Here is a 27,176-nt window from a genome sequence, read left to right on the forward strand (position 1 = left end):
ACCCCCCACACCCACACACAACCCCCCACACACACACCACCACAAACACACCCACACCACCACAAGCACATACACAACCACACACACCCACTCAACCGCTTCCACCAGGCACACACCACCAGACGTCAGTGCACGGTTTCACCAGGCACACACACACCATCAGCCGTCAGTGCACGCTTTCACCAGGCACACACACACACCACCAGCCTTCAGTGCACGCCTTTACCAGGCACACACACCACCAGCCGGCAGTGCACACTTCCACCAGGCACACACACCACCAGCCATCAGAGCACAATTTCTACAGGCACACACACCACCAGCCATCAGTGCACACATCAATTGTTAACGCATCTACAATTAAATATTGTAGCAATCGCAGTATGGCGCACTTTACTTTTAAACATATTCATCTAAACCGCAACATGCCACCATTGCTACAAAAATAAATACACATTTTTTTGGCCTACAATTTAAATAATTTTGTTGCAATTGGTGTTGCAATATTTAGCAATGCCAATAGCTCAAACTTAATTAATGCGAGACCTATTGCATTGCAATTGCTTGTTGGGAATTAGAAAGTACATGGAGTAAAACTCTTCATCCTTGATGTTGTATTGCGACTGGCTCTATAGCTCCTTTGAGTATTAGAGCTTGCACTTCCTGCATGAGTAGTAGTTGATGTTCCAGACAGATTCTGTGTGTGAGAGTTGGAATACTATGAGAATTACTGATGAGCTCCAAGCAATAACCATGTGGGATAATGTCTAACACCCACCAGTCTGAGGGGGGAGAAACTGCTGTAGTTAACCCAGACAGGTGTAGGATCATAGGGAGGGAATAAAGAGCGAGTCACTGCTTGTTGGTGGATGGGGAGGTAAGAGTTGGTGTACCTCTACCCAGTCTTTGGAGTGGATAAACCTGCAATTTCCCATGAAATAACTTCTACATGGAGAGGATTAATTTTGTGGCCTGTATGAAGATGTAGAGGCATATGTGGAAATGGTTTTGGAACCTCTTCTATTGGATGAGGGACAAACGGAGCCTCTATTGGTAGGTGTTTGAAGTGCTCACATAGATTTTGCAAATTCTGTATATTTTGTTCAATTTTTTTAAGGCTTCATCGGCTTGTGGGCCGAAGAGATGCTCCTTATCAAAAGGGAAATTTAATAAGGCCTGCTGAGCTTCTGGCTTAAAACCAGAGATGTGCAGTCAGACATGCCTCCTTAGGAGGACACAAGTGTTGATACCTCTGGTTGCGGCATCAGCGGCATCTAATGCACATATGATGGAAGAGTTGGAAATTAATTTCCCTTCCTGCACTAACTCTTGTCCCTTTTTCTTATGCTCTTCTGGGAGATATTGGGAGTAGTTCCTCAATCACATCCCTATCATACCTGGCTAATAGGCCTTGTGCATTTTAAATCCGCCAATCATTTGCCTGAGGCATCCGTTAGCTTTGGCTTTGACTCCTTGTCAGGAGGTAGTGCATCTGCTATAGTTTGTGAATTTTCCCTTTTCTGGGCATTGGACACAACCAAGGAGTCTGGTGGACGCAGACCTCGAATAAAAACAGGTTCAGATGCTGCAGGTTTATACTTTTTATCCACCCCAGGGGTAATGATGGGTGCTCTTCCATGGTCTTTAAAAATATCTTCTGCATGGCGCATCATACTTTTTAACATTGGTAGGGATTGAGATTGTGTGTGTGTGTGTGGTCCCTAACGTGTTGAATAAAAAAATCTTCAGACATACATTTTTTATGTCATGTTACCCTATGATATTGTGCTGCCCTCGCTATCAGCTCCTGATATGAGGAAGAATCACAAGGGGGGGGGGGGCAGGGGGAGGGTTCCCTGGAGGGTCTATATCTTAGTCCTGCCACGGGTCTGGTGGTAGTGCTCCAAAATCATCCCCACATCTGGGTCTGTATGTGGAGCACCCCAAGGTGTGATATTTAAAAGATTGTGTGCTGTATGAGGTAGTTAAAGTACATACGATGGAGATGAGGTGGAGAGCAAAAGAGGAACATGGTGCAAGGGACTGGTATTGTAGTAGGACTATTCTTGTGACAATGAGGCCTGCTTGGTATCGAGTTTTCTTTCATGGTCTCTAAAACTGGTTCCAGGACTGTTGCAGGAACCTATTTTTGTTTCAGTGCCAAACCTTGTTTTTACCAGTGTGGTAGAAGCCAAAGAGGTGTCATCACGCCGCCGAAGCCAAATCTCTGTGCCTACCATGGCCAGTTAGCAGTGGTGGCCTAGAAGCCTTTTGTTTCACGAAAACCTATGGTTTTTGTGTTTGGCCGTGAGGGCTTTGGGTACATGGCACCTTGAACAGGCAGAAGATATTGTGACTTCAGATCTGAGACGGAATCTTAAACCGAAAAGGCTCCTCCTTCTTCGGCAGCTGAAGCTTCAAGATCTTCCTCTTTGATATCTTATTGTCTTAAGATATCGGGCAGGTGATGGATTTTCTTCCTATGCATTTCTTTGCTTTAAAACAGTCAGTCCTGCAAGGTCTTCTTGGATCGACAAGACCCAAAGGTCTAATGTTCTTCCTTGTGCTCGGGGAACAAGCACAGTTTGCAGACTTTGTGCAGGTAGGTGTGCGGGTACTTGGAATGGGACCGAGAGCAGAATTGAAACGGAGTCCATGTAATCAGCAGATAAGCATGGATGGAGTTGGTAATAAGTATAAACTAGCCCGGGCTAAGCCTGCAAGCCACGGTTGGAGTTTTCCTACCCGATAAGGGGAAGTCTTCCGAATTTTGTCACACGAAAGATGGAAAACAAGTTCTAAACAATACAGACAAGGGTAGAGTGAATTACGCACCAAAAGGATCCCGAAAACAGTCTCGAACCGGAGGGCTGTAATACACGGCCAAACTAGATGGCGGAAAGAAAAAGAACAAGCATTTACAATGCAAGGGTCTCTGCAATATTAAAGGTAGAGCTATTGGCATTGCTCATGACTTTTTTTTTTTAAATCATAAATACATGGCATTGTCATTTACATGCCAATAGCTTAATCGTTCAATAAATGGCATTGTCATTTACAATGCCAATAGCTTAATTGCTCGCAAATGCATGACCTATTGCATTTACACCCACACAGAGCCACACACACAAAGCCACACACACACACAGAGCCCCACACACACAGATCCCCACACACACACACAGCCCCACACACACACACAGCCCCACACACAAACACAGCCCCACACACAAACACAGCCCCCACACACACACACCCAGCCCCACACACACACCCTCCCCACACACACACACAGCCCACACACACACACAGAGCCCCACACACACAGAGCCCCACACACACACAGATCCCCACACACACACAGATCCCCACACACACACAGATCCCCACACACACACAGATCCCCACACACACACAGATCCCCACACACACACAGATCCCCACACACACACAGAGCCCCCCACACACAGAGCCCCACACACACAGAGCCCCACACACAAACACAGCCCCCCACACACAAACACAGCCCCACACACACACACAGCCCCACACACACACACACAGCCCCACACACACACACACAGCCCCACACACACACACAGCCCCACACACACACACAGCCCCCCACACACACACAGCCCCACACACACACACAGCCCCACACACACACCCTCCCCACACACACAGCCCACACACACACAGCCCACACACACACAGCCCACACACACACCCAGAGCCACACACACACCCAGAGCCACACACACACCCAGAGCCACACACACACACAGAGCCACACAGAGCCACACACACACAGAGCCACACACACACACACAGAGCCACACACACACCCAGAGCCACACACACACCCAGAGCGCCACACACACACCCAGAGCGCCACACACACACCCAGAGCGCCACACACACACCCAGAGCGCCACACACACCCAGAGCCACACACACACACCCAGAGCCACACACACACACCCAGAGCCACACACACCCAGAGCCACACACACACACACCCAGAGCCACACACACACACACCCAGAGCCACACACACACACACACCCACACACACCCCCAGAGCCACACACACACCCCCAGAGCCACACACACACACACACACCCCCAGAGCCACACACACACCCCCAGAGCCACACACACACACACCCCCAGAGCCACACGCACACACACCCCCAGAGCCACACGCACACACACAACCAGAGCCACACGCACACACCCCCAGAGCCACACACACACACCCCCAGAGCCACACACACACACACCCCCAGAGCCACACACACATCCCCCCAGAGCCACACACACACACACCCCAGAGCCACACACACACACACCCCAGAGCCACACACACACACACCCCAGAGCCACACACACCCAGAGCCCCACACACCCAGAGCCCCACACACCCAGAGCCCCACACACCCAGAGCCCCACACACCCAGAGCCCCACACACCCAGAGCCCCACACACCCAGAGCCCCACACACCCAGAGCCCCACACACCCAGAGCCCCACACACCCAGAGCCCCACACATACACACCCAGAGCCCCACACACACACACCCAGAGCCCCACACACACACACCCAGAGCCACACACATACACACAGAGCCACACACATACACACAGAGCCACACACATACACACAGAGCCACACATACACACACAGAGCCACACACATACACACAGAGCCACACATACACACACAGAGCCACACACACCCAGAGCCACACACACACACCCAGAGCCACACACACACACACAGAGCCACACATACACACCCAGAGCCACACACACACACACACACACACAGAGCCACACATACACACCCAGAGCCACGCACACACACACACACACACACACAAAGCCACACACACACAGAGCCAGCCACACACACACCCCCAGATCCACACACACACACACACCCAGAGCCACACACACACACCCAGAGCCACATACACACACCCAGAGCCACACACCCAGAGCCACACACGCACACACATACACACACACACACACACACAGAGCCACACACACACACACACACACACACACACAGAGCCACGCACACAGAGCCACACACACACACACAGAGCCACGCACACAGAGCCACACACACACACACAGAGCCACACACACACACACAGAGCCACACACACAGAGCCACACACACACACACAGAGCCACACACACAGAGCCACACACACACACACACACACCCACACACACAGAGCCACACCCACACCCACACACACAGAGCCACACCCACACCCACAGAGCCACACCCACACCCACACACCCAGAGACACACACACACCCAGAGCCACACACACACACACACACACCCAGAGCCACACACACACACACACACAGAGCCACACACACAGAGCCACACCCACACACACAGAGCCACACCCACACCCACACACACAGAGCCACACCCACACCCACACACCCAGAGACACACACACACCCAGAGCCACACACACACACACCCAGAGCCACACACACACACACCCAGAGCCACACACACACACACCCAGAGCCACACACACACACACAGAGCCACACACACAGAGCCACACCCACACCCACACACACAGAGCCACACCCACACCCACACACACAGAGCCACACCCACACCCACACACCCAGAGACACACACACACCCAGAGCCACACACACACACACCCAGAGCCACACACACACACACACCCAGAGCCACACACACACACACACACAGAGCCACACACACAGAGCCACACCCACACCCACACACACAGAGCCACACCCACACCCACACACACAGAGCCACACCCACACCCACACACACAGAGCCACACCCACACCCACACACACAGAGCCACACCCACACCCACACACCCAGAGACACACACACACCCAGAGCCACACACCCAGAGCCACACACACACCCAGAGCGCCACACACACACCCAGAGCGCCACACACACACCCAGAGCGCCACACACACACCCAGAGCGCCACACACACACCCAGAGCGCCACACACACACCCAGAGCGCCACACACACACCCAGAGCGCCACACACACACCCAGAGCGCCACACACACACCCAGAGCGCCACACACACACCCAGAGCGCCACACACACACCCAGAGCGCCACACCCAGAGCGCCACACCCAGAGCGCCACACCCAGAGCGCCACACACACACCCAGAGCGCCACACACACACCCAGAGCGCCACACACACACCCAGAGCGCCACACACACACCCAGAGCGCCACACACACACCCAGAGCGCCACACACACACCCAGTGCGCCACACACACACCCAGAGCGCCACACACACACCCAGAGCGCCACACACACACCCAGAGCGCCACACACACACCCAGAGCGCCACACACACACCCAGAGCCACACACACACACACACCCAGAGCCCCACACACACACACACACAGAGCCACACACACACAGAGCCACACACACAGAGCCACACACATACACACCCAGAGCCACACACACAGAGCCACACATACACACCCAGCGCCACACACACACACACAGAGCCACACACACACACACCCAGAGCCACACACACACACCCATAGCCACACACACACCCAGAGCCACACACACACCCAGAGCCACACACACACACCCAGAGCCACACACACACACACAGAGCCACACACACACACACAGAGCCACACACACACACAGAGCCACACATACACACCTAGAGCCACACACACACCCAGAGCCACACACACACACAGAGCCAGCCACACACACACACACACACCCAGAGCCACACACACACACCCAGAGCCACACACACACACACACACACAGAGCCACACACACACACACACCCAGAGCCACACACACACACACACACCCAGAGCCACACACACACACACACCCAGAGCCACACACACACACACACACCCAGAGCCACACACACCCAGAGCCACACACACACACACCCCCAGAGCCACACACACACACACCCAGAGCCACACACACACACACCCAGAGCGCCACACACACACACCCAGAGCGCCACACACACACACCAAGAGCGCCACACACACACCCAGAGCGCCACACACACACCCAGAGCGCCACACACACACCCAGAGCGCCACACACACACCCAGAGCGCCACACACACACCCAGAGCGCCACACACACACCCAGAGCGCCACACACACACCCAGAGCGCCACACACACACCCAGAGCCACACACACACCCAGAGCCACACACACACACACAGCAGGGGAGCAAGCACAGCCAGTGGGCAGGGGAGCAAGCACAGCCAGGGGGCAGGGGAGCAAGCACAGCCAGGGGGCAGGGGAGCAAGCACAGCCAGGGGGCAGGGGAGCAAGCACAGCCAGGGGGCAGGGGGGGCAGGGGAGCAAGCACAGCCAGGGGGCAGGGGAGCAAGCACAGCCAGGGGGCAGGGGAGCAAGCACAGCAAGGGGGCAGGGGAGCAAGCACAGCAAGGGGGCAGGGGAGCAAGCACAGCCAGGGGGCAGGGGAGCAAGCACAGCCAGGGGGCAGGGAAGCAAGCACAGCCAGGGGAGCAAGCACAGCCAGGGGGGCAGGGGAGCAAGCACAGCCAGGGGGGCAGGGGAGCAAGCACAGCCAGGGGGGCAGGGGAGCAAGCACAGCCAGGGGGGCAGGGGAGCAAGCACAGCGAGGGGGGCAGGGGAGCAAGCACAGCGAGGGGGGCAGGGGAGCAAGCACAGCGAGGGGGGCAGGGGAGCAAGCACAGCGAGGGGGGCAGGGAAGGAAGCACAGCGAGGGGGGCAGGGAAGGAAGCACAGCGAGGGGGGCAGGGAAGCAAGCACAGCCATGTGTGACATTTTCATATTTTCAGTCCTATTATGAGTGACATTTCAAAGAGTATGAGTGACACTTTCTCGCAAGGTAAATAAAGCAACGCAGACAAGGGAAATATATAAATATCACAAATTAAAACCATTTGCGGAACAAGAAACACTACTACAACTTAATGCAGACACAGGGGAGAAAGACACAGGGAACTCGCACCAAAACGTAGGGACACATAAATGGAGCATAACGGAACAGGTGAATTGGCACTGACCATTACAAACGTGGGGCAGAAAGACGAAAACTGAAACCTAGAGAGATCGAAAACGGGGTCAATAGCTTAAAGAATGAATGTATTGTGATCGTGTGTTATGCAACTTGTGCTCGGTGACACTTACCCCAATAAGGCATTGTTGATGTCACTGCCCTCCTAATCGCACGCTGCAGTTTCACTCGTAGTGGCAGCACATTGCTGGCTCAGGGGTCCACATGTGGTGGGTGCGATGCCCCCCATGAGCTCTCTGCAAGTGCAAACCCCAACCACGCCGGTACTTACCAGGGCCAGCTGTGCTGGTCACTCCTCGCTGATTATCAGCGAGCATGGTGAAGGAGCGAAAAGAACGGGCCCTGCCCCGACTTACGGCGGTAGGGAGTCCCAAATGGAGAGGACTCTAGTAATTGCATGGCTGCATTCTCACTTGGCTGCACTCTACAATGGCAGGGCGGCCAGGCTACTGATGTACCTGCCACCACTCCGCAGGAGCCGCGGGCCCCATGGACTTCACATAGTGGTGCACAGTAGAGGAGGCTCCTGGGGCGCATGGATGCAATTACCGTCACACTTGGAATGGCAGATATGCCGATCTTCGTCAGGCGGCACCTGGTGTGCTCGGTGAAGTGACACCCACTTTGTAGGGTCAGTGGCAGGTGAACGACGGTCCAGACCGTCTCCGAATAATTACACCACCGGGCCGGCCTTAGTCACTCGGCACACCGCGCTGCAAACTACAGCGGCGGACTCCCGCCTGCGACCGATAGTTCAAGCAGGCTCACTTTATACTTAAAAGTATTGCGCCCGCCCGATTGTGTCACTATGGGCTGTTGCGATTGGCTGCAGGCCTTCCAAGTTAGTTCCACGCATTATCATTGGGCGGCAACTATCATCACATTCAAAGACTCTCGGAAGCAACAGGTGTTGAGTGAAACACCGTAGCCAGCCCCCAAACGTAGCTTACTGACAGCGAAGCAGCGCGGACGCGCGTTCTCATCGTAAGGCTAGGAGCTTTGCTTATACTGCAAGGGCCGTGTGGAGAGGTGGGCTGGAGACCGGGTCAGCTCCTCCGTTGCCGCATTGCCTTGCCTGTGATGCCATTAAAAACAAGCAGAGGGATCAAGGGCCGGACGCGGTCGGGCAGAAATGGCAGCCGCAAAGCTCCGACATTTTTGCGATTCGGGGGCGTGTTTTTTGTTGAGTGACGGATGACGTCACGGTGAGAAAGAACGCAAAAAACACGCCCCCGAATCTGAAAAAGATGGTGCTTAAAAGGAGTGACGCCCCTTTCCTCCAATGGCTGGCCAGCATTTACAAGGCCAGCCAATGGAGAAGAGGGGCGGGTTCAAGTCCCCTAACTAAGAAACATTAAATCTCGGAGCTCAGCCCACACTGCTACGCAGTGCGACGCAGTCCTCGACCTAAAAATCTGACAATGGAGTCGATGCTCATACGCCTTATTATCAAAAGAAGGAGTCACATTACCTCGCAACTCAAAAGGCTTCTTCTTAGAAAAACAACTTGCAAACATCCAAACCCAACACTAGATGGCAGGAGTATGCAAAGCATGTATATCTACAGCCACACATGCCTCAAACACTCCGTTACCAAATTTGATGCTGCCTTAACATATAATGCAAGTAGTCGTTCTTTTCTGTATACAAAACTAAAACCATTTTCAAATATTCCGAAATTAGTGCTATCCTTATGGGGCCAAGGGCACAACAAAGGACTTAAAGTGTAATAATACCCTGGGTCGAGACAGTAGTGGTAAAGAGTACCCACAATATTCTTTTCTGTACCCACTATCCTACCTAAAGGACTTACCCACTGTCTCATTATCAATTACCTCTCTCTTTGAGCTTTGTCTCTGTCGATCAATCTCTCTTTCAGTGTCTCAGTCTCTTTCAGTCTCTCTTTTCTTCAGTCTCTCAAAGTCTTACTCTCAGCATCTCACTGAGCCACCCATTCTCTCCCTCTCTTACTGTGTGTACGTCTATCTCTATCTTGCAGCCTCTTTCTCCCATTCTCGAAGTCTTTACCTTAGTCTACTTGTCTCTCTTTATGTTCAAAGAGCTCATGGCCATTTTTGGAGTGCAGAACTCACCTGCAGATCTGAAAAGTCAGGCTGACAGCACAGCAGAATGTTGTTGGTCATGCTGTAGCTCTCGCGCACACCCAAGTGGTAGAACAGCGATGGATGGGCAAAGGAATCATTCACCTCCACAATAACAACATCTGAAAAGGAGATCGGGTAGGTTAGAAGTGAACACGAGTCAGCCGCTCCAAGAAGGGGATGTGAAACATCAACGAGTAAAATGTGACTCAATTAGATAAGCATGCCATTGCAGGCACCTCCAGGGGTGTCATTGAAGATAAATGGCGCAATTTGCCCGTACCTATATTTATAAAAATAACAATACCTAGGCAACTGTGGGGTCCTGTAAGGATATCAGGTACAATGACACAACAATAATGAAGAAACAAAAAGTATAAAGTAGAGCAGTGTACGGGAAAGATAAACTAAAAAACAATAGGATATGGATCTTATTTATTAATACAAAACGTGAATTTATTAAAAAAATATATAGCGTACAATTTATATGAAAGATAATACAGAAGATTTCAGCATATACAATCCATCATGTATAAAATCAAATTACATACATGAGTAAAAACACAATACAGTCATAAACACAACCAAGTGGGTAAATTAATAATCTCTACGCGCGTTTCGGCGTTACACACGCCTTCTTCGGGAGAACCACTTGAAGATTCAAAAAATTCCTTTGAAGATGTGCGACTTAACTGGAATCCAGTATTATAACATATGAGGCATGGATCGTCTGCCGGCCTATCTATGAACCGATGATAAAGGAGTATGAATTGAATCACGGTCAGCTAGATTTAAAGTGTGATGGCTACCCCTCAGTAGAATGACAGGGAGATGGGATTAATATTGTGCCGTCATCAAAGTAGGAAACAACCTAGTCTAGTATCGGACGCTAATTTGGTATGGGCAGTACCTTTCGTAGCTCTAGATATGCTTTATTTATAACTGAAGAATTTTATCATTTCTTCACAGTTCTAAAAAAGCATTTCTAGAGCTACGAAAGGTACCGCCCATACCAAATTAGCGTGACGGCTCTATATTAATCCCATCTCCCTTGGGAGATGGGATTAATATTGCGCTCCTTCAGCTTGCAAATGAAAGGCACACACTGAGTTCTTGATTAAAGCTACAAATGCTTTATTCGGTGCTGAGCCTTCTCCCCCTATCAACAGACGCGTTTCGCCTCGCGGCTTTTTCAATGTCGATTACAAATGTGAAAAACAACCATTTTAAACTCTTCGCATGTCGTCATGTCCATGAAAACAAAAGATGGACTTACCACCAACCTCAATGGTGTAATTTACAAGGCGGCCATCTTGTAACGGGTTTATTATATACAAAAAACGTGCATTATCTCATTTTAAAGTGCATGTGCAAAGCATAAAAATATAAACCATTATTTGTAAAACGAGGAATAATTCATTTCAAAACATGTATTTTTATACAAAAATTCATCAGTTTCAATGCATGATGCCTCTTTTTGTCTAGACCACAGTGGGAAAAATAAAACAATTATATACAATAAATTCATTTGTAAATACTATTTTCATCGTCAAGAACCCAACTGTGGTTTCAGAATTGTGCCCTGAATGGGCTTTTAGCTTCTGTCTAGTTAGTAATAACTGCTCCTTGTTATCTTACTAGAAGATTCTATTTTCATTTTGCGCAGCAATTTTATCAGAAAAAAGGAAGAGGGGAGGTATTGGAAAATGCGGTTACCCTTTCTCTCGACATTTACCTCTCTACTGTCTATTCCAGATGTGTCCAAAGCTCTTCATCATTGTTGAGTCCAGCCGGACTCATGCTTTGAAGTTCGATGATGTAGCGGGATTCCATGGCTCTAAGTTTTTTCAACCTGTCTCCACCCCTTTCATGTTTGTTCACCCCGTCAACACAGTAGAACTGCAACAGATCCCTGTTACTTTGGTGGTATGTTTCAAAGGGTCTTGCGACAGGCTAGGTTGGGTCTTTGTTCGAGATGGCCCGCATATGTTCTAATATTCGTTTTTTAGTGGGGTTCTTAGTACTGCCAATGTATCTTTTCTTACATGGACAGGTAAGACAATAGATGGTATATTCAGAGTTACAGTTGAAAAATTGTTTAATCGTTCCTATTGGCCTGGGATCCCCTAATCTGCCTTCAAAGGTAGTGACCTTTTTACTAAATTTACAGGCTTTACATTTCCGACATGGAAAAAAAGCTATTTATCCCAAGTTTATTGTGTGTTATATTAGGATTGATGAAATGACTATGTATTAAATGGTCTTCAATTGAAGGGCATCTTTTATATGTGATGGGAGGACGCTCTGGGATATGGTTTTTAAGCACGTTATCGGTTTGGAGGATATGCCAGTTCTTTTTAAATATTTGAATTATTTGGGCAGATTTATCATTGTACATGGTGATCATTCGTACAGTATTATTGTTGGTGCTCCTTTTCTTTCTGGAGGTCAACAATGATTTCCTCTCAATTACCTGTACCTTCCCTTCAGCAGTTTTCAGAACGCCTTTCCTATACCCTCTGTCTTTGAAGCGATCCAGTGCTTCATTTTTTGCACCTGTGTAGCTCCTTTCCGTGGTACAGTTGCGCTTTAGGCGCAACAGTTCCCCGTAGGGTATACTTTTTATCAGGCTAATGGGATGGTGACTGCCTGCATGCAGGACTGCATTTCCTGCTGTTGATTTTCTGTAGAGACGGGTTAGTAAGGTGCTATTTTCAATATATACCTGTAGGTCCAGATAATTGACCGTACTATTACTGATGTTACTTGTAAATATCAGATTTAATTCATTCTTATTTAGCGATGCAACATATTCCTCAGCCGAGGATTGGTCGCCGCGCCATATAATAAAAAGATCTTCAATGTATCGCGACCAAAGTACGATCCTATCTAGCCATTGGTCATTGGCCTCCCCCCAGGCTACGTGCTTCTCCCACCAGCCGACGAAAAGATTCGCTTAGCTGGGGGCGAAGCACGTACCCATTGCTGTACCCCGGTTTTGTTGGTACTGCTGCCCTCCAAATGTAAAGATGTTATTATGAAGGCAGTACGAGATCATGTCTAACAGCATAGCATTATGTTGGGTGAATTTGGGATGTTTTTGGCCCAAGAACCATCTTATTGCTTCCAAACCATCAGAATGGCAAATACAGGTGTACAAGTTAGTGATGTCCAGGGTTATAAGCAGCAAATCTTCATCCCATACAACCCCTTCTATATGTCTAAGAAAATCCTGTGTGTCCTGTATATATGATGCCAGGTTTCTTACCAAGGGGGCAAGAAAAGAGTCTACATAAATAGCTGTATTCTCCAGGAGACTGTTGATTGAGGCCACAATAGGTCTCCCTGGAGAATTTTTGTAGTGTTTATAAATCTCAGGCAAATGGTAGAACGTTGGCAGAGTTGGTTCATCACAATACAGAAAGAGGTATTCATTGTTGGTTAACATACCCTCCTCCTTCCACTGACCCAATAGATGATGGTATTCCACTATGCATTCCACATATTTCTTGCAATGTATTGGAGTATAACATTCAACATCTCCCAGTTGCCGCATTGCTTCTCTCTGGTGATGCTCTTTATTAAAAATCACCATATTGCCCCCTTTGTATGATGGTTTAATCTCGATGGTTTTATAGTTTAAGGTTTTTAATGCTTCCCAATACTTGCATGGTATGTTGTAGTGTTCGATTCCTGCGCTTGTATGTTTAGCAAGATTTTTTATATCTGTGATGACGGCCTCATTAAAAACGTCTATAGCGTCAAAGGTTGTGTGTGGTATTTTTCTTGATTTCCTCTTGAATTTGCTATTCCCGCTTACTTGTTTGATGCCGGCTTGTTCCAAAAATTCCTGGGTATTAGGCACTGTGGATTCAACAGCGCCCACACTTTCCAGTGCTTGCATCGTTGACAGTGCTCGAAAAGCATTCACTGTGCACTGTGTCTCAGTTGGATCATCAACATTAATAGGGGTGTCAGATATTTGCTGCTCATTTCTGGGGTTAATCAGGAAAAAAAATTGAAATGTTAATTTTCTTATAAACTTGAACAGGTCTCTGCGAACATTGGCGTAGTCATATCCTGTGGTGGGACAAAAAGTAGGGTCTCACTCCAAGACCCTCTGCTCTTCTTGGGTTAAAACTCTACTTGAGAGATTGACTATGGTCTGTGCAGGTCGTTTATTTAGTGTTTGTTCTTGTTCTTGTTCCGTTGGCTCCTGGTCTCTCTCTCTGTGTGTTGGCGCTTCTTCTGCCGCCTTTCTTACACCTCCTTGTTTTCCGCTTTTTTGATTTTCCGCTTTTTGTTGTACCAGGGTATGCATCTGTTGTGTTGATCTTTGGCGGCTTTCTCTGATCAGCTTGTATTCGTGAAAAAAAGGAGGTTCTGTCTCAGTCTCCACATTTTGGCCACTGGAACCAGCTTCTTTATTTAAGCGTTCATCCTCAGATAGATCTGCATCTGATTGAGATGTCTCCTGGCCTTCGCTTACTGTTGCGCCGCCTTTGTTTAGTTTTTTTCTGGCGCTGTCATATTTACGTGCGAAAGTCAGTATCCGTCCTGTCGCATAGTCCTGCTCATCACGTTCAAACTTATTTTGTTTTCTACGTCTGATCGTTTGTTCATAATCTTTCAGCCTTTTCAGCATTGCGTTTTTTAAGTCAGCTGCACTTTGGGTGTCCTGCTCTTTGCCAATTAGGTCTTCCAATCTTTCAATTTCAGCAAGGGCTTTCTTTCTATCACTCCAAGCGTAGTGAATCAGTATCTTCACCATGCCCTTTGCTGATTTAGCAGTATATACAGCTCAATCCTTAAAAAGTTGGGGCTCCAGGTTCTCATAAGCCGGCACTGTATAGATTCTGAGGCCCCTCGGTATACGGTCACAGTCTACATAGCCCTGTAGGGAGGTGGCCTCCCACCATTTTCTTAGTTCTCTCCCGTGGGCTTTCTCTAATGATTGGAAGAGTATTGTCAAGTTGCTGGCCGGATTAGCTGAGGCCTGGTTGCTTGCAGTCTGTTTTTGCCGCCCTCCTAAACCTGGTTTAAACATTCCTGTTGCAATTTCCTTCCGTTCCTTTAAACTAGACATATCGCCCTCAGTTTGCACTTGCACTGGTTGTTACGGGCAGGGGAAGGAGAAGGCTTGTATGCACCGTTTTCAACTCCTCAGAATAAAGGCTCAGAGCTCGATAATAAGCAGTCTCTAAAAGCGCGTTGGAACATAGACTCACCAAAGGTCGGTGCCGCAGCTCCCTCACGGAAGTCGTGTCACTCTCCAGCTGGCTTGTCCGTGCAACGTCGCAGCTTGTCGATCCGCTGGTTTCCTCTAACGAAATTGCTCTTTCTTCACGCCCGGTTTTCTCTCGGCGCTACTTTTTAGTTAGAAGCCTCCGGCTGGCGGCCATATTAATTTACAACACAGGACCTTCACCGCCACCGCTCCGTATTTCCGGGTGCACACTTCAGCGGTGGTGACCCGCTTAATATTCTTCAAACAGCAGGCGCTCCTTCAGCTTGCAAATGAAAGGCACACACAGAGTGCTTGATTAAAGCTACAAATGCTTTATTGGGTGCTCAGCCTTCTCCCCCCTATCGACAGACGCGTTTCGCCTCGCGTCTTTTTCAATGTCGATTACAAATGTGAAAAACAACCATTTTAAACCCTTCGCATGTCGTCATGTCCATGAAAACAAAAGATGGACTTACCAACCTCAATGGTGTAATTTACAAGGCGGCCATCTTGTAACGGGTTTATTATATACAAAAAAAGGTGCATTATTTAATTTTAAAGTGCATGTGCAAAGCATAAAAATATAAACCATTATTTGTAAAACGAGGAATAATTCATTTTCAAAACATGTATTTTAATACAAAAATTCATCAGTTTCAATATATGATGCCTCTTTTTGTCTAGACCACAGTGGGAAAAAGAAAACAATTATAAACAATAAATTCATTTGTAAATACTAGTTTCATCGTCAAGAACCCAACAGTGGTTTCGGAAAAAAAAAAATATATATATATATATATATATATATATATATATATATATATATATATATACACACACACACACACACACACACACACACACACACACACACACACACACACTACAGCTTCCACAGAGAAAACTACAGAAGAAGGCACGGACTCGAGGTTGCTCAGGATACAGCAACATTTATTGTCTCAAGTTACCCTCAACCCTGAGGTAAGAGACGCGTTTTGGCTTACTGGAAGCCTTTATCAATCTGGGAGGCGTCATTACAAATGGCAGTATATATAGTGTCTATCCCACTGAAGGCACTGGTAGACAGACAACATTATCAAGCATGCACTACCAATATAATCCCTATGCAGAATTTAAAAGAACTCTAAACATAAGTACCAACAATATCATAGATAAAACAAATAGTGGTATGTCAATTTAATAATGCAAATAACCTATGAATTACCATTGTATTAATTGCTTGGGTATATGGATTTGCAAACAAAATTATTAATCTCACCCGCCTTACTGGTAACACACAACATAAAATGCGCGCGCTCGCCACCATACTCTCGTGATGAATCGCCTAAAAATTAAAACCCAAATATAGTTCTTTAATTAGAAACCATGCTTTATATGTCTTTTAAAATGTCAATTTGAAATAACCTTAGACGCAAAGTATGATCCCAAGCTGCTGAAAAATCCGCCTGTATTAGATCTCTGCTGTTGAAATAATGTTCGATCTTTCCATGCTGCAAATGCAGCGATCCCAGTTCAGTTCACCAGTAGCGAAGGGACAAGGTAATGGCCACAGCACCTCTGGAGCCTATATATATATATATATATATATATATATATATATATATATATATTCACTGAAAAAACCATAGGTTATAGACCATATATAGTTAGGGATTAGCATTTACAAAACCTTATTTTACTCGCATAAAACCATTGAAATTCGCATATATAGTTAGTTGCGCTAACTATATATCGCGCACCCGCAATCCACTGCTGATGATGTCACATATTACATCATTCATGACATGGTCAGTGACATCACTGATGACATCACTGATGACATCATCCAGTGGCTGTCTGTTTCTGTAAAGTTAAAATATATCTTACATATTGAAGAATGAGTGGATGTATAAGCGTCTGGATGAAGGATTTAGTAGGTGCATGATTGACTGTATGAGAGAGTGATTAAATGTGTCTCACTGAGTGCATGGGTTAGTGACTAAACTGTCTTAATGTGTGCATCATTATGTCTGTTGTTCTGTAAACTGTTGCATGTGTTGATAAGTAGCTATATGAGTAACTATATGGGTTATTGATTGGTTGCCCAAGTATTTGTATGGGAGAGAGTGTGTGTGTGGGTGGCTGGGAGGTGTGTGACTCTGTGCATACATGTGTAAGCAGTTGATTCACTAGATCTATGGGTTCAAAAGTGCATGTGGAAACAGCTGTATGGACGGTTGACTGTGTGCATGAGTGTATTGGTGAGTGAATGGATATCTCAGTGCTAAATGTCAAAGTAAGTACATATGTAAAACACAGTACATGTGAGAGTTGACATATAAAAATTACTGTGCATAAGAGCCAGTGAATGTGTGAGTGGCTGTATGGATTATTGTGAACTTGTATCAGGGATTGTATAAAAGAGTAAATATGTGTTAGTATATGTTCGAATAAGTAAGGTGTGTATAACTGTATAGTTGAGGAAATGGAGGTGTGATTGATTCTTTGCATGACTGACTAGGTGTGTGAGTAATTCCATGGATGAGTGACAGTCTGTGAGTGTCTGTTTACTCTGAGTGTATCTTAGGTTATATTAGAGTCTGAAGAGGTTAATCGTATTATCACATGATTGATATCATCAGTGATGTGATCAGTAATGACAAATGAGATGTTATCAGTGATTTTATCAGTGATGTCATTTGAGATGTCATCAGTGATGTAATCAGTGATGTCATTTGAGATGTCATCAGTGATGTCATCAGTGATGTCATCAGTGATGTCACTGACCATGTCATGAATGATGTAATGTGACATCATCAGCAGTGGATTGCGGGTGCGCGATATATAGTTAGCGCAACTAACTATATATGCGAATTTCAATGGTTTTATGCGAGTAAAATAAGGTTTTGTAAATGCTAATCCCTAACTATATATGGTCTATAACCTATGGTTTTTTCAGTGAATTTTCAAGGTTTTGTAAATGCTAATTCCTAACTATATATGGTCTATAACCTATGGTTTTTTCAGTGAATTTCAATGGTTTTTTAATAGCAAATATCAAATGCTGTCAAATGTCAAGTACATGATAAGTAAAAACATTTTCGTGTTTATGCACGCTGATGTGCTTTGAACGCTGCCCCCCTTCCCCCCCCTCTTTTCTCTTAGCAGTACTCTCTCTTTGCAGATAGTGAAGGGTAGTTAACGCAGGCCTTTGCCCCCGTTGTAATCCGTCGTGCCTGCTTCTCTCTCTATTTGATTGATTGCTATCCAAGCATTTACTGTTTTAGAATTTGTTCTCTTTGGTTCATTCTGTATTTACAAAGAAGCACAGAGTCGCAATACTCTGTTTAGTCTTTGCAGATAGTGAAAAATAGTTTAAAAAAAACAAAAGGAATCGAGCAAAATCAGTAGGCCACTAATGGGATCTGTTTTTGACCTCGCTAAAATAGAAACATTAAGAACAACCCCTCATGAGAAATACGAAACTAGTAAGATGAACTTAGCTCCACACCATGATGGCTGCAAGACAGCTCGACTCTGCCGCCCACCCCACCCAAAATAACGACAAACCCTATGCAAATATTATAAATATATACAACACACCAGCAAAGTAACAGGGTAAAACATTTTATTAAATAACTATTTACATAACTATTTTATACTTTTTGTTGCCCGATCCGGCTAGCTCAATCGATCGAGCATGAAACTCATGCACTCTGATAGCAAGCGTTGCTGCTGATGCTATGCAGACCAAAACTGGTTTTCAGTTTGTACATTCTTCTAGATTTTTCCATCCAAGGCTGGTTGAGTTTGTAGAATGATGGCTTCAGATTTTCAACATACGGTGTGGTGGCGCGGACTGGGAGGGGGCGCTTGGCTCCTGCCCCCTCCCCAAGTAAGATTTTCATACGCGAGTGTACGTTCATGGTTTTGGTCCCTGAGTTGCTTCGATGTCACTGCCATGCTCAAATGGCATAAGTCCTGGATGTTGGGTGCCATAGTTCAGAGTTCTGAGCAGCGCTTGTAACACTGTCTGAAGCTTATTTGCACCTACTGCAGCTTCACTATTCTCAAAGTAAGTGAGGGCCGTTTGTGGACCTGACTGCATTGTTAAACAATGTGATGCGGTGCCTCCCTGAACCGCTTGACGGAGGCCCCCGAGGGGCGGTGAGATGGCACTTAGCTCCTGCCCCCTCCCCAAGTCGTGTTGCCCTGGTGTGGCCTGAGATCGCCCCCGACATAGGCGGCCGGCTCCCGGGGTCCGGCGGAACTTTTTGCCTTTTGATGACTCTTCCATTCTGGACCTTGTCCCACAATCCGTTTGACCTGAAGACACGCTGTAGTGGGGCGCCCCTTTACCGTTTCAGTTGCCATTCCGCCCGCTTTTGCTACACTGTGCCTCTTCCGCCATTCAGCTGTTTACTGCCCGCTCTTGCGACTACAGCGTCTCGCTCACCATGTAGTGGAGTTGCTCCCGCTCTTGCGATGCAACGATAGGCGGCTGCCACAGGACTCTCAAAATGGCGGCCGGCTCTTCAGATTTGGGCGTGGTCCACTAAAATGGCCCTGGGACACCTTGGAACTCGGACGCTTGCCTGATAGGGCTTGGGTCCCATTCTCGAAAGCGTCCCCTCAGCCTTGAAGATTCTACAAAAGTCTTGGGGGCCCCCCCGACTCCCGCAGGCTTCTGGTGGGGAGCGGCTGCCATGATTGCTCGTGGAATGGCCACGACTGAGCTACGAGATGGTGGTGCTCTCATGCTGACGCCAGCTTCAATCTGAAACATCCAGAAACACTGTAGACTACCAATTCGATCAGTTCCGGTAGCGCCCTAACATGACCCGGTAGAGAAGAACTTGCCCTCTCCTCTTTGACTGATGGTTCTTGTTGCCTGTCCCTTCTGTTGTCATTTAACAGAACTTTTTAGACTGCTGAAAGGGGTTGTGTTCCGAACGCTGGTTGGTGGAGACATTTTGACTATATTCTGGACCTACGTTGTCGCGTAATGCGTTATATGACACGCCGCGTTAGCGCACCCGGAAGTGCTCCGGTGCGCGAAGCGCAGCTTCCCGGAAGCGATCTGGGGCGCGGCGCGCAGCGCGTAACGTAAGCATAACAGGTCATGTGACTTGTTAATAAAACTTTTCATTGGTTCATTTTACTTTTGTTATTTTAATGATGAAAGGCTTGGTCATATGACCTAAAAATTACGCTTTTTATTGGTTTCGAACATTATTTTTTCTTAAACATATATGTTATAATGTTCCAGGCTAATGTACTTTCCCGGAAAATTTACAACTGTCCTGCAAGTAAAATATATTCCTTTTTCGAGAAAAAGGGCGTTTCTGCGTCCCATGACGGAGCCGTTGAGTAAAAGAGGCTCGGCCTGCTGTCTTAGTCGCCGATACGCCTGATTATCAGATTCTTATCGATCACTTTATGTTGCATGAGTGGAAAACACAACTGCCCTTGACCATTTATCTTTACTGCGTTCCTGCGTATTATACCTTTTGTCCGTCATGTAATTGGACTGCTTTATTTCACTTGCCTTTTACTGATTCGAAAACAGTGACTAAAATTTAAAACTTTACCAATGTAAATACTACTACCATGTTTTGTTTTAAAAACCTTTATTGTGAAAATGTCAGTATACAAATACGGGCCTATAACCACGTGGGCCGGCCACGGAGCAAACTGAAATCGTATATGATGAGGAGACATTTACATTGTAGAGGAACGTAACAAGCGGGCCATTAGGTTGCAAGAACTAAGGTGTCTAACAGTTGCGGAATCGGTGGACGTACATTTTGTAATTAAAATACGACAGGGCCACTTTCAATAAAATTATCTAGATATACATTTGCGGGCAAGTACCATGGGTGACGTTAATTCGAACTTTCAATAGTACAGTAATCAATAACACATCAGAACTTAATATCAATAGGGATGTCGAAATATTCAATCAATTCTCGTCCCCGCCCGCCATGTGCATCAAAACTGCATTCATATCTCGTGATATCAAGGTTGTTCAACCAGTACACAACAAGGAGTTACGAATCCCATTTATACCGGCGCCATTTTGGGCGAGGCCGGGCAGGTCCAGGATATAGTCAAAATGTCTCCACCAACCATCGGCCAGACCAGAACCCCTTTCGGCCCTTTATGCTACAAGATGGTGTCTTCCATTCAGAAAATATTGTTGGCAGCATTTTGAAAGGAAAGATAAACAGCCGTTCTCCTAGTGAGTCTCACATTGTTACATTTAGGAAGAATGTTGAAGAGTAGTATGTTGAAAATCTGAAGCCATTGTTCTACAAACTCTCAACCAGCCTTGGATGGAAAAAAAAATCCTGAAGAATGTACAAACTGAATACCAATTTTTGTCTGTATAGCATCAACAGCAACGCTTGACTCAGCTTTGTGTGAAGCCGCCATTTTGATTCAATCAATAACGTCCCCCTGCACACATTCAGGGACCTGGTCGTGTCTTCAGGTCAAACAGATTGTGGGACAAGATACAGAAAGGAAAAGGAAAAAAGTTCCGCCAGACCCCGGGAGCCGGCCGCCTATGTCATGGGCGATCTTTGGCCACACCAGGGCGATAGTGAAGCTGCAGCAGGTGCAAATAAGCTTCAGACAGTGTTACAAGCACTGCTCAGAACTCTCAACTATGACACCACCTCGTTGCCATCCGGATCTTGGCGCCTTGTGCTGGTTCCGGCCTATTCACACATCGGTCCGCTACTGACACCACCTCACAGGCCAACGGGGCACCCCACGCCGACTTTCGGCGCAGCATTGTAGGATGGCCACACCAGAGCAGCAACTTGCTAAACACCACCTCGGTGCCATCCAGATCTCGGCGCGTTGTGCTGCCTTCGGCCTACTGTAGCCGCAAGTGCGGACGCAACTCAACTGGATAGCGAGTGAAACACCAAGGGGCGCCCCACTGCAGCCGAGGAGCCTCCATCTTGGGGGCGACGCACAGCATCACCAATGCAGTCAGATCCTCAAACAGCCCCCACTGACTGACGCGACCTCACAGGCCAACGGGGCGCCCCACGCAGACTTTCGGCGCAGCATTGTAGGATAGCCATACCAGTGCAGCAACTTGCTGGACACCACCTCGGTGCCATCCGGATCTCGGCGCGTTGTGCTGCCTTCGGCCTATTGGCACATCGGTCCGCTACTGACGCCGCCTCACGTGCCAACGGATTTTATACGTTTTTTATAGCCCTATGCCGCATAACAGGTCATGTGACTTGTTTATAAAACTTTTCATTGGTTCATTTTACTTTTGGTTTCCTAATGATGGAAGCTTTGGTCATATGACCTAAAAATAACACTTTTCATTGGTTTAGAACATTTTTTTTTCCCAAACGATGAAAGCCCCACCTTGTTTCTGGATGTTTCAGACTGAATCTGGCGTCAGCATGAAAGCACCACCATCTCGTGGCTCCGTCGTGGTCATTCCGCGAGCAATCATGACAGCCGCTCCCCACCGGAAGCCTGCAGGAGTCGAGGGCCCCCAAGACTTTTGTAGAATCTTCACGGCTGAGGGGACGCTTTCGAGAATGGGGTCCAAGGCCTAGCAGACAAGCGTCCGAGTTCCAAGGTGTCCCAGGGCCATTTTAGTGGACCAGGCCCAAAAAGGAAAGAGCCTGCCGCCATTTTGAGAGTCCTGTGGAAGCCGCCTATCACTGAACCGCAAGAGTAGGCGCAACTCAGCTGAATGGCGGATTTTGTCACAGTGTACCAAAAGCGGGCGGAATGGCAACTGAAACGGTAAAGGGGCGCCCCACTACAGCACACGAGCCGCCACCTGGGGAGGCCCGTTCACGCCGCCTCTCCCCCACCCCCCCCCCGGGGCGCCCCACGCCGTTTTTCGGAGCAGCATTGTAGGATGCCAAAACCAGTGCGACAACTTACTGGACATCACCTGGGTGCCATCCACATCTCAGCGCGTTCTGCTGCCTTGGGACTATTCACACAACAGACCGCTACTGACGAGGCCTCCCCGCGCACCGCCCGGGACGCCCCACGCCGTTTTTCGGAGCTGCATTGTAGGATACCAAAAACCAGTGCGACACCCAGGTAACATCACCTGGGTGCCGTCCAGAACTCAGCACGTTGTGCTGCCTTGGGACTATTCGCACAAAACACAGCTACTGACCATTGTTGCTTCTTTTTTCAAAAAAATGTTTAAATGTATTTACTGTTTTTGTTGCGTTCTATATATTTATAAGTTATTATAGTGTTATAATCCTACTACTTTGTTGGAGTATATTTTTAATGTGACACATAATTGTAAAAACTTTGATGTACAAAGAGGCATCCCTGGAATCTTCCGCTTCAGGCTCGGTCCCACACACCCTCACAGTGAGAATCCCCTCCCCAAGCACAATACAGGATGGTTATCAGATAGTAGGAACCCGTATGGTGTGACGGATCTCATGGGGTGGGGGCCTTCATCTACTGTAACTCCTTTGAAGAGGGATGATTCTCATACATGCCAACATTTCGGAAGAGCAAAGTGGGAGATTTTTCCATGGAACGTGTACCCATACACGCTGGAAATGCGGCGGAATGGCTGGATTCGCATTTGCATCACCTTCCCTCCAAACTGGAGGAACCTCTCTCATGGGTTACTGTCGCGCCTTTTTCCTACCTGGCATGTCATCTTCATACAATGAGCTAGAATTGTTCCCCTTACTCCTGTAAGATAACAACGTATCTATTGCTCGTTCAACATCGGCACCTACAATATGCCTTCATAGAACTTGAAACGCATACGGAATAATTCCTTCATGTTGCGTTCTGGATCATTTGCCTTCAAATCTTCGCAGAGATATACACACATCTCTTCGAATACATATCTCTGTGTGGGTGCTTCCCACTGATGGAAGACTTCCATAACAGACTCAACATCATATTTTACAGTATCAGTAACCCATTTACGTGCTAACTCATTCAGCACTTCTTTTTCCTGATAATCAGGCAGTCGACTTCGCAACTGCCTACGTCCTGTATTAGGGGTCGTCTTAGGTGACCCAAAGAAAGGTGAGAAAAGACCAGTGACAGTGTTTGTCACTCTCTGTCGAACAGAAGGAGAAACAGGTGGAAAGGCAGAAACGTCAGAAAAGCCAGGCTGATGGAAAGCAGAAGTCGAGGCAATAGCAGAAGAAGTATCAGGAGACATAGTTGGAGCAGTAGGCAAAGTCGTAGGAAAAGCAGATGGAGTATGTAGCAAAGGCGGAGGCCCTTGAGAGGGCTGCGCCAGAGGACTAGAAACCAGCTGAAGAGGAGCTGGTGCTTGCGTAAGAACTGGAGTTCGTGCACCGGGGCGCGGAATAACAAAGCGCTGCGGGGGTGTAGTAGCATTTTGAGCATATGGGGGTGGCGAACTCAGTAAGTGAGACATTGGAGGATCCTTCTCAGATGTCCCTTTTGATCCTTGTCCTTCACGTGGCAACATTGGGTAGCATTTATCTACTGCTAACTTCTTGCTTCTAAGCATTTGTTCACTCTCCTGCTCTTCCTCATTATCCCTGTATGCAACGGCAGCTTGTACCATTGGCATACCTCTTATTTTTCTTTGCTAATTTAATCTCTTTCTGTTTGGCTTCTTTGCGCCATAAGCGAAAAGAGTCAAACATCGCCGGCTGGGCTTTCTTCTTGAACAGTTTGACCTCAAGATTATCTAAAATTTCTGTGTCAAAGCTACCATATTGGGGCCATTTTAAAACACTATCTTTTCTGGTGTATTTTATCCACACTTCATTATATGTGATAGGGCCTACTCCGTGCTTCACATAGAGTTCATATGTTGAAGTTCCAATCGGAGGAACCGGACACAAATCCTCTAATCGGGAGTCCTTACTACAACCAAGACAAAACAAGTTTCCAAGTCTGCTAAGACCAGGCATCTTCGCTCACTAGTCTAGCTTCAAACTTCAAAGGATTATCGAATACGATATTCTCGTGAATACACGAGTCCCTTGGCTTTGGCGCTTGCAAGTTCCAAATCAAAGCGTATCACAAGGATACCAAAACTAAGAACAAAACTAAGGACTGGGAGACGCTCCACTTATACTTAACTGAAGTATTGATGATCGATGACGTCACTAGAAGACTCGTCTATCGTTTCGCTCTACTAAGTATCGATGGGTCCAAAACAGGGCGATAGTCAGGGCAGCAGTCCTTCGTAGCCGTCGGGACGCGGGGAACCACGCAGCAAAGACCTTCGGAACCACGTCGACATACAGGGGTCGCTGAAGTGGCTGGCCGTCCTCTGGAATTTTCACACGAAGCTCCTCACGAACATCTGGCTTGGACCGACACCGCTTGATACCGCCCCGAGATGGGCGCCAAACTGAGGTATCGGGTTTTTAGGAACCCTGTGGTGCCAGGGGAAAACACCGAGAGACCTCTTGAGTTCTTCCTGTTCTGGACCACAGAAACACAGTCTTCTAGGTGATGTCAAGGATCGAGTTTTATTGGCTGCAACCAAGTAACAAGCGTCCTAGAAGTACAACAGCACGGGATATATATTCTCAGGAGACTGTTCGTTTTTACAGAACCAGCCTTATCCTTTTATACAAAAATATTAGCTGCGGGCAAGAATTCTTTACTTTACAGTATGGTCATATACATATTTCCAAAACAATGAAAAAGCGAAGTCATGATGGCAAACCCACATTTCGTATGTCCAGTTCGTGATGGATTACCCAGCCAGGCCCAGAACTCCCATCAGATATCGATGAAACCCCAATAAAATCGGGCACCTCCTCATCGTAAAACTAGTCATAAACAAGAAACAGGGACAGGGACAGGTGTGTGTATGATAGAGCATGGTTTGTATGCAGTGAATGGTTTATGACATGTTGTGCCTTGATGCTATCTTACTCGGCCACTGGGCGAGGAAAAGCCCAAACAGGTTTGGCTGGAGGCAGTGGAGGCAGCTCGGCCAGGTCATGGGGAAGTCAGCTGAGGTGGACCTGTCCTTTCAGATCGAATTCGGCCTGGATCAATTGACTATGTAAGGGCAATCTACAAGATGGTTGCCGCTCACAAAATGGAACCCGAGGGTTCAACACAGGAAGTGCGATTTAGGGGTGTTCGCGTCACTCAATCGTGACGCAAATGCACAGGCATAATGACCTGATAATTACCGGTCTGCCAATACCAAATTCGTCATGGTATGATGATATTTTCTGACACGAGTGTTGGGCTTCTCTATATTATAAAGCAGGGTCCAAACTTTTCAGAACCACAGATTGGCCCGGCTAAGATCTGAATACTACCTGGTTTCTTTCATTCAGACCAATCTGGTAAGATTGCATCTTACCTGTGATTCGATGTCTGCTATGCGGAGAAGAATGCGTGTTGGACATCTGTCTTACACTACCATCAGCAGTACCAATGGATATCAATACTTTGCTTGGTTCAGTAACGGCTCATGCGTGTTGTCACCAGCGGCTACCTATTCTGGTGACGGCATTCGTTGAGACTTCAACATTACGATTAGGTGGCGGTGAAGTACGAGATGAAAGCGGCATCACACAGGTACAACCTTCTGTGAGCATTGCTGATGTAGAAATCTATGATGGCAATGTTTCTCACATATGCACTATTTCAAACCTGGTCTACTGTTGTAGACAAATTTTTTACCAGCCTATCTGAGTTAGTGTTCTCTCCTAACAACGAGAATAACTT

General features: G+C 47.4%; 1 protein-coding gene across 6 annotated transcripts in view; it reads right to left on the reverse strand.

The window, feature by feature from the left end:
- The window catches only part of LOC147732719 (mitogen-activated protein kinase kinase kinase 5-like), a 1,007,398-nt gene that overhangs the window by 919,064 nt on the left and 61,158 nt on the right, over nt 1-27,176 (reverse strand). For 4 of the 6 annotated variants that reach the window (XM_086957271.1, XM_086957270.1, XM_086957268.1 and 1 more), the window contains exon 2: nt 10,226-10,356. In XM_086957271.1, coding sequence (XP_086813397.1) covers nt 10,226-10,356 — 131 coding nt within the window. Of the gene's footprint in view, nt 1-10,202; nt 10,357-27,176 lie in introns of all 6 variants that reach the window. The other 2 variants (XM_086957273.1, XM_086957272.1) reach the window with 1 other exon arrangement.

This window comes from Lissotriton vulgaris, chromosome 2_1 (assembly GCF_964263255.1).
Source record: "Lissotriton vulgaris chromosome 2_1, aLisVul1.2, whole genome shotgun sequence".
NCBI classification, from domain to species: Eukaryota; Metazoa; Chordata; class Amphibia; order Caudata; family Salamandridae; genus Lissotriton; species Lissotriton vulgaris.